This window comes from Oreochromis aureus, linkage group 7 (assembly GCF_013358895.1).
Source record: "Oreochromis aureus strain Israel breed Guangdong linkage group 7, ZZ_aureus, whole genome shotgun sequence".
Classification (NCBI taxonomy): Eukaryota; Metazoa; Chordata; class Actinopteri; order Cichliformes; family Cichlidae; genus Oreochromis; species Oreochromis aureus.
In genome coordinates, this window is record NC_052948.1 from 4,660,052 (window position 1) to 4,669,351 (window position 9,300).

Below are 9,300 nucleotides of genomic sequence, written 5' to 3' on the forward strand. Positions count from 1 at the left end.
TACACAGTGAATTTCCGGAGACTATGCTCAAAACACTACACTGTGACCCGGAAATGAAAAGCTTTTGTGCCAGCTCGAAGCAGCAACGAAAAAAGCAGTAATTAACGTCGCCAGCGAAGGAAGCAGGCCTACAAACACATAAACAGAGATGGGGAAGAAAAGTCGCCTCCCTGGAGGAGCCGTCGGTCGGAGAACTATATTGCAGCTTTCCCCACCCGGGAACCGCGGCGTGAATGTTGGAGAGAGAGAAGAAGCGCCGTCGGGATCTGATGGTATTTTAGCTCAGTAGCATGTTAGCGGCAGGCTAGCCTAGTGCTAAATACCTGAGGTGCGAAGAACGGGCGCATCTGATTATTATTATTAATAACAATAATACTGTTATTTTTGTATTTAGCTGTCCAGTTACTTAACATCTGCTGCAAATATACGCCGTCGCTGAGAAACATGTAGCTGAGAGCTGTAGTTATTATGAACTCTTTTTCTAGTTTTAGCTTCTACCAGAAGCTATAGGCTAGTGCGCTAAGCTAACGGTTCAGTGAACATCATCACTTTACCTTACAAAATATGTTAGAAGATAGGAAGATAGGATAGGATCAGCTAGCCAAAAACAAATGGGGGAATGATCTGTGGGATCGATAACCTTTAACCGCGATGCTTTTTATTTAGTCTATGAATACCCGTAATGTTAAAAGCGACAATACTTTACAACACAACTTTGTTTTTTTTCCCAGATGAACAGGATGGGGATGGGCATAGATTCGTGAGACACACAAACATCAAGGCTCCAGCAGTAAAAGCTACAGGTAAAGTGTTTTTCTCTCTCTCTCTCTTCATGTGTGTTGCTGCAGTCATTCTCAAGCAGCAGATTCAAGACTTTATTTCATTTCACTGAACAAAGTTGTTTTACTTTCACATGTAGAGGGGTTGTCTTTGCTCGGAGCCTATGAGGATAGCGATGAAGAGGATGCGGGAGATTCTCATCGTTCAGCCGCAAATTCTCAACACAATCAGTCAGGTGACATCGACAGCACACTGGCCAATTTCATGGCTGTAAGTATGATGACGATACTGTAAGTCAGTCTCTTATTATTTATGTTGAGCTAATAAAGTGTAGATTAATGACAAGTAGGTTAAAGTCAACTTCTACTTTATAACTTTATAAAATTGTTTGTTTTTCCTGATTTTTCAAATCACTTATGCAGATTTTATACTCTTTGAGCTCCTTATTCATTATTAAATCATATACTCTATGTAAAGCCTAGTGCTTTGACCAGTGTGGTTTATTCACGCAACTAAAAACTTGCTGTCTGTGTTTTCTGGTTGCAGGAAATTGATGCAATCACAACTCAGCCAAGTTCAGATGATGTACCAACTCATCAGTCAGTTCCAAGTGCTGCTCCACCCAAACCTGAGGTTAATACTCAGCAGCCAGCTGCTGGTGAAGGACAGAATCAGCAAGGCACAGACTTTGAGTACAATACGCAGTACTCACTAGCCGGCGGTAACTATCTCTGCTGCACTAAAATATCAAGTGTGCATGTCCTTAGTGAACTGATTTATATTTCTTCACCAAAAATAATTTGTATAATAATGTATTTATATTCATATGAAAAGAAAACAATGTTTTTCTAATGTTATTTGCTTGATTACATAAAATATTTAATGATGTGCTGCATAAAGAGATCAATCACACAGTGGTTACTTTCAAAAGGGACGGTTTGGTATTGATGTCTACTAACCATTAAACACAGCAGATTTTTTTTTTTTCTAAATATGTTCTTTGCTCTAACTGAGAACACTGCAGTTTTTTTGTCTTTTGTTTGTTTGTGACAAGGACATTTTTTGAGATATTGTTTTGTTTTGTTTTTTTTAAAGTCCCATGCATTTGCTTGTATTTCAGTGGGTGTAGAGATGGGAGACTGGCAGGAGGTGTGGGACGAGAACTCTGGTTGCTATTATTACTGGAACACACAGACCAATGAAGTGTCCTGGGAGCTGCCACACTATCTAGCTGATCAGGTGCAAAGCCTGGGGCATTATACCAACAGGTAGGAGAAATTAAGAGTATTAAACTAAGTGTGTGAAGATTATGTTTATTTCTAACACCTGATAATTGTGGGTTTTCTGCTTTTATTTATAGCTCGAGTGTCAATGGAAATGGCACAGCTCATGCAGGTTATTACACAGAAGAAAACGCTGCATCTGCTGCCATAACAACATCAGCAAAAGAGACAAAAGTGAAGGCATGTTCCATCTGTCCCCAATTCAGCCATTCAGCTAGTTTCTGTTTTGTTTAAATACTCTCACTTTGATACTAAATCTGACTTGCACTGTGTTTTTCTTTAAAGGAGGTAATTGAAAGCGTTGTAGGCCTCACAAGTGAAGAGGAAGAGCGCCAGGGAGTTGCTGCAGCACTCCTCGCTCCTCTGATCCCCTCTGAAGTGAAGGAAGCAGAAGAGAAATGGAGGAAAAGACTGCTTAAAGGCCTGGATGAGAGTGAGAATAGCATGGATTCTGACGGAGATGGCATTCGTCTTACAGGATCTCCTTCTACCCCTCTGAGGGACTTAGACTCAGCTCCCATTGTCAAGAAAGATGGATGCACCAAGAAGCAATCTGGAGAAGACTCTGAAGGTGATGAAGAGGCAGAAGAGGACACAATGGAGTTAGAACTCGCTCTGGAAAGGAAAAAGGTGTGTATTTAATGCAGCTCAGGAATATCTTTGAAACTTTCTTTTGGCACACAGAATAATCAAACACCTCACTCTTAGGCTGAGCTACGAGCACTGGAGGAGGGTGATGTCAGTGCTGGTGGCTCCAGTCCTTGTTCTGAGAATAGCCAAGAAGCCTCTGGTCCTCGTGGTGTCCTGCTGAAGAAGAACCGGTGGAAGACTGCTTTCCTCAGTGCTGCCAGCCCCGACTCTAACAGTAGAAGCTCAGATATACCGGATAACACAGAGACAGGTTAGTTTAAACATTAACACATGACAGAAGTGGGTGGAATAGCATAAAAAAATTCTATCTACCGTAGTTTTCGGGTCATAAGCCGCTACTTTTTTCCCCGCACTGTGAACACTGCGGCTTATACTGACTTGCGGCTAATGGCTGTTTTTTTTCATGACCAAAATTTTGCCTGGTAACAGTAGACCAATACATCTATAAGTAGTATATATACGATATAAATCACAAAAGTTGTAACATTTTCTGTAAATTCTGTGAATGTCTGGCAGCTCGACTTGCATGAAGTGTTTCCAGGTGGGCGTTACAGGCGCTGGAGTCCAAAAAGTTTTGCACTATGATTTTGCATGAAACCATACATTTTTTAGATTAAATTAGGTTAAAAATCCTCACGCCCTATTTCTTTGTAAATATTTATTACACAGCGTGCTGCGGGGAAAAGCCTGTTCTAACGTTTGAGTCTAAAATTGTTTTTTTTTCTAGCACCTGAGCGGCTCTTTTTCAGCTTTCTCATCCGTAAATACTTTAATGCATCTTTCACGTGATTCAGTTTATTTTGAAAAGTCTCAACAGGATCTTGAGCAATGAAGTGAAAATTTTGATGACAAAATGGGTTCAAAACCTTCCGTAAGGAGGAGGGGACATCTGAGCTCAAAGAGGAAACACCTCGTTGTTGCTAACAACAACTATAAAAACAAGCGCTTGTCCGTCTGTCTTTTGAGAAGTATTTTAATATAAAAATGTAGAGATCGGTGAACTTTAGCAAATTAATCATAAGATGCCATTATAGTGACCATCAAAAGGGAATCAAAAAATATTGCTGTAAAAACAGTTTATTTTCATTTTCTAAGCAATGTCAAACAAACTTCCAGCTGACTGCTTTTTCTTTTAAAATCCGACATATAATTTTGTTTCACATAATTTCGAACAGCCCTACTTGGTATGCTTAATGCATATTTAAATTTTCATAATAATCCAAAACATTTTGCTGAAACTTACAGTAGACTCTTCAATAAAATTCCTAAGTAGTATATATCTTTATATATTTTTTTTTTTTGTTAAGAGACGTTTGGTTGTTTGTGCACTGTTCCATTTGGTTCATAAGCAACGTAATTTGTGTGTTACTGAACAAGGACACGTAAATGGATTATTCTGCCAAATGGATCATCATGGCATTGCAGTATTGGTCCATTTGAGGAAAAAAGCATTTGCAGTTATTTATTTTTGTTGTTACCATTGTTTATGATGGGACAGACATTAAATTAAACGTTAAAAATCCTCAAAGAAATAGAAGGAGGTAAATATCTCATATTAGAAGGAAAAGGACAGCTTAAAATCCGGAAGGCCTGTACAAGTAAAAAATTGATTTTGTTGAGACAAAAGAAGAGAAGAGCATGCAGCTTTTAATCAGGTGCGCAACTGTAGTCCGGGATTTACCATCACATAATTTAATGCCTCTCTTGTTTCTTGTAGCACTTCCTAAAGTCTTAGAAAGTGTTGTGGAAGGAGAAGACAATGAAGTGGAAAATTCTGAGGACAAAATGGGTTCAAAGCCTTCCGTGAAGGAGGAGGGGGAGACATCTGAGCTCAAAGAGGAAACACCTGAGCTCAAGGTAACAACACTACTACTATTACTAACAAACGGTAATTGTGCACTCTCTTTTGAGAAGTATTTTAATGGTAAAAAATGTAGTTTCAGATCGGTGAACTGGCAAACACCTTAATCAGCAAGATGGAGTTTCTGGGGATAAATAAGAAAGGGATCTCAAACTTTCAGCTGCTTCTGCTACAAACTGAGGTGCGTGGATATTCATTTTCTAAGCAATGTCATCCTAACTTCCAGTTGCTGCTTTTCTAGTGCGACTTTTAAAATATTTAACATTTAATTTTGTTTCACATAATTTTGAACAGGCACGTGGTAGTATTTAATATTTAAAATCTTCATAATAATCCATCATAAGGTGTCATTCTGGAAACTTACTGTAATTACTCTTCCATATTACTCATCTATCCTGCAGCTCTTCTGTCTTTATCTGTCTCTTGAGCCCTTTAGTTATATTTTATGGGCTTTTGTCTAATTTTTGTCTCTGTCCCTCTTGTCTTTCTTTTTTTGTTCTTTATTGCATTTTTTTTCCCAGACACGGGTTGCTGATTGGAGGGAGGGCGCTCTGAATGGAGTCTATCTTCGCCGCCGGCTGCAGGAAGCTGCCGAACACATAAAATATTACGAACTTAACGCCACCCCTAAAGGCTGGTCCTGCCACTGGGACAGGTACGCGCTCCTTACCTTTCACATCTCTAAACTCCCCCGCCCCCCAAAAATCTTACCGTGTGACTACACGTCCCTCAGTGCTGAGGTTGCAGACTTTGTAACATGACTTGGGGAGAAGCTTAACCAGTCCGAGTGGATCAAAATACTTACCAGAAACAGACTCTTCAGGTTTTTGTGATGCAGTCCTTTGCGTACACTGATAAGGGAGCATCCACTCTGGGCCTGCCTGCTTCGTGTTAAATACACCTGCCACAGAGAGGACTCTTAGTCCCTGTAACAGACTGTTAAGCCTTTTGTTGTAAAAGGGCATTTGTAAACTGATTATGGGTCCAGACAGTGGAAAAACTGGGAGGGGGTGTATGGTAGGAAGGTTTGGTTGCGTGGGACAGCTTTGCACTTTACAGGACTACAACCCCCTGAATGCAATGCTGAAAGAGTGATGCCCTGGAAGCGACGAGTGTCACGCATCAAATAAAAGGTGAAGATGGCGCAATGACGGGAATCCAGCAGGTCAGACCAACTCTATTTCATATGTTTTCCTGTTTTTCCATTTACTTCTTTCTGATGTAAAATGAGTTGAATTTGTGCTTCTTATTTTATGCCCTATGGTTGTTGTTGCTGCTGCTGCTGATGATGATAATAATAATAATAATAATAATGGTGCTTCCTCCCCGGCGTCTTCCTGTGTCTGGGAGGGAATGGTTGTCTAAAACAAAAGAAATGTGACAACCATGGTGTGAGCTGCTGAATGCTGCTTTCAGGACCTAGAGATGATTTGTTTGTTTATTTATTCCTGAGAGCAAGGTGGGTTCCCTATCCACATCCATAACCACACTCTTAATTCGGCCTTTGTTCAGGACAGCTAAAAGCACTGTCCATACCAACATTCCTAGTCCTTAATTGTGGCCATACTGTCCACTCTCTTGCCCTTCTGTCCCAGGGTATCAAGCTAAACAGCAAGTATGTAGACCAGTGGTTGAGACATGTGCCTTCTATCTCTGTTGTCCCACTCTCTAGAGAGCACAGGCGGTATTTCTATGTGAAGGACCGGACCGGTGCCTCCCAGTGGGATTTTCCAACAGAGGATGACAAGGAGGAGGACCTGAAAGATGGCCAGGGCACTCAGACACAGACTTCAAGCCAGGTGGATACCAAAACAAGTGCATCAGGTGTCACAGGTAAATCTATTATTACTGCTGCTGATCTTAGACCAGGAGAAAAATACTGGAGAGTGGAAAGGAAAATAATTCAATACATATTTCTTTGCTGTAATTGCATAATAAAGTAATTCCCCTCTTTTTTTTTTTTTTTTTTTTTTTTTTTTTAAATTATTTTTAAACAAAGGATCTACATGTCCTCCTACTGCCCCTCCACCACTACCTCCTCAGCCCAATCCGTCATCCTTCTGGTCCCCATCCCAACCTCCACTTCCTGACAGCCCTCCTCCACCATCCAACTACCCCCCACCTCCACCACTCCCCCCAGGCTCACCACCTCCCCCACCTCCCCCTCCTGACAGTGATGGAGAGATCATGGAGGTGGAGATGGAGATGGATGATGACAATGATGAAGAGCCTCCAGCCCCTGGAACTGAGGAAGATGGCAGTGGGAAGCCTCCTTTGCCACCAGGCTCTGCTAGCACAAAGGTGTGGAAGTAGTTATGATTCTAATTAAATTAGTGTTTTCATTTTTTCTGAAGAACAGTAGCCATCAGCTTTAGCTTTATATTGTATTTGTTGTCATTCACACAGGCTGTCGAGTCCTCGGGTCCCCTGGGAAAGGGTCAAAAACGTAAAGCTGGTCAGATGAATAAAACCATTACAATTGGCAGCAGTCCCATTCTGTACACCCAGCCAGCTGCCAGTGCAGGTAAAAAAAAAAAAAAAAGTCTCACTACTCGTCCATCATAATGAGAACAAAAGGCAAAGCTACACTGAATAAGGGACAGTACATGTACACAACTGGTTAAATTAATATGTTTACAAATTAGCAATAAAGTTTCTCCTTGTCTGCAGCCCCTCTAATGTCAGCAACTGCCTACTGGGGTATGCCAGCCGTCACTGCCCCTTTGGTACCTTGTGAACCTCCAGCTCCGCCTGTCCCAGCTCTGCCTCCACAACCACCACTGCCACCATCTCAGCCACCCTTTGAACCTCCTGGGGCAAAAACTCTGCCCACAGACAAGAGCAAGAAAACCAAAAAGGATAAGGTTAGTATTGGAGTTAAAATCAGTTGACCAGGAAGTCTTTCATTCCAGAGTGTTCATCATGGTTTGTCTTTTGTTAAAGACTAATTGTTCTAAAAAGAAAAAAAATCCTTTCCATGAAGCTGCCCTGTGATGCAATACTTAAAATGACATTCAGGAAAATATGCAGTTCAAGTTTTCCATTTGACACACTTCTTCTCCGTCTCTAGCCCAAGAAAAGTAAGACCAAAATGCCTTCTCTGGTGAAGAAGTGGCAGAGTATACAGAAGGAGTTGGATGAGGAAGAAAAGAGCAGTTCCAGTGATGAAGATAGAGAGCTGCTCAACAAGAAGAGTATTGAGGAGTGGAAGCAACAGCAGCTCAGCACGTATGTGGTTATGCCCTTTCCTTTCACTTTAGTTTTAAATTTTTTTATTTATTTATTTTTTTTAAATGAGCTTTACTTGTTTTTACTGCTTTCTCGCCCAGTTTTACTCTTATTTCAGTGATTATAAATGTAACTTTTTTCAATTTTTACAGAGGAAAAGCTTCAAAGAATGCCAACTTTGAGGCACTGCCTGAGGACTGGCGGGAACGCCTGAAGAAAAGGAAGATGATGAACAGCACGTAACATCGGGTTTGGGTCATACACTGCCCAGCCAATGCTTTTAAAAACCACTCCAACCATTGTCATTAGGTTATCCTTCCCCAGCTTAGGGTTTTCTCTCAAGATCTGTGAACTTTTACTTGTCTGTGATGAAGACATTTAGAAGCCCTTACATGGCAGGCCATTCACACAGAGGGGTTTTGAATGTCCTTCTCTTGGTTTTTGTAGCCACCACTGTAAATGTGCCAAATGTCTCGAGTAAATTGGTATATCAAGTGTTTCATGGCTATTTTGTATAGCCCCATGTAGATGATCACCCATTTGTTTTGGAGGATTTTATTTTATTGAGCATTTTTACAATGTTGTATATAAAATGTTTAATGGGATAAGCCATGTTTGTGGAAGGGGAGAGGGACTTCATTGAACTTGTATATTTTGTAAAAAGTTATTAAAAAATGTTTCTAAAGTGATCTTTTTTTTTTTTCTTTTGCATTTTTGTTCTCAATCACAACTTGATTGTTTTCAGTAACAATACTACATTGATTAGTAATGACAAGGGCATACAACTATACAAACAGCACATAAGTGCGTTTGGATCACTGTCCTTTTTTTTTTAAATTTATTTATTTTTATTTTTTTAGGGTTTTATGACAAAGTCAATACTACATTCATTGTTCTGTGTATTAGTTATGGGCAGGAGGAGATGTACAGAGCACTGCATCTGAATCCAAGTCTAGGAGTACAAGAACTTGGGTGTCCTTAAGGATAACAGGCTGAACTGGAAGAGAAAAACAGGAATTATTGGGAGATGAGAAGGCTGTTTCCCAAGTAAGCTGTAAATCCTTCAGTATGTGCAGATGTAGATGGGGACATTCTATCACTCAGCAGTGGTGAGTGCAGTTTGTACTGTGGTCTGCTTGGGGAACTGGATCAGAGCTGGTGATACCCACAGACTGAATAAACATATAAGAAGAGCTAGTTATGAAGAAACTGTTCTCCACTATAGGTAATCCTGACCATCCTCTGCACCACTGGACAGATATAAGAAATCTTTAATATCACATCTTCCCCTCTACAATACAATATATCTGGTCGAGAGGCATCTGCCAGAGCAGTGTAACCAGATGGCAACAAAATAGATGTGGGCCAAACGCTGTGAGGGACAAAGTTGGGCACATGAATGCCGAGAGGTATACTAAACTGATTTTGTGGTTGTTTTCATCATATTCAACGAGATCTGCAGAGCTTGTGACTTTTTGGTGACTTTTTACTTTTCCT

The 9,300-nt window shown here is 40.5% G+C and overlaps 1 protein-coding gene across 1 annotated transcript; it reads left to right on the forward strand.

Moving 5' to 3' along the window:
- The first annotated feature begins 119 nt into the window (after positions 1-119).
- fnbp4 (formin binding protein 4) lies at positions 120-8,492 on the forward strand. The gene is made up of 17 exons (XM_031749231.2): positions 120-272; positions 732-803; positions 920-1,050; positions 1,327-1,501; positions 1,901-2,048; positions 2,141-2,243; positions 2,349-2,693; positions 2,772-2,964; positions 4,432-4,571; positions 4,652-4,756; positions 5,097-5,230; positions 6,248-6,408; positions 6,575-6,876; positions 6,982-7,099; positions 7,246-7,439; positions 7,646-7,803; positions 7,956-8,492. Exons 1-17 carry the CDS (start codon positions 149-151, stop codon positions 8,044-8,046), a joined length of 2,694 nt encoding a protein of 897 aa, XP_031605091.2. The 5' UTR covers positions 120-148; the 3' UTR covers positions 8,047-8,492.
- Positions 8,493-9,300: the final 808 nt, after the last annotated feature.

What these genes read in the sequence shown, in the direction of transcription:
- fnbp4 (XM_031749231.2), top strand. Translation starts at nt 149, where the DNA reads ATGGGGAAGAAAAGTCGCCTCCCTGGAGGAGCCGTCGGTCGGAGAACT. An exon ending in CAAAAGAGACAAAAGTGAAG is followed by an intron (nt 2,244 to 2,348) that starts GCATGTTCCATC and finishes TTTTCTTTAAAG; the next exon opens with GAGGTAATTGAAAGCGTTGT. An exon ending in AAGTGCATCAGGTGTCACAG is followed by an intron (nt 6,409 to 6,574) that starts GTAAATCTATTA and finishes TTTTAAACAAAG; the next exon opens with GATCTACATGTCCTCCTACT.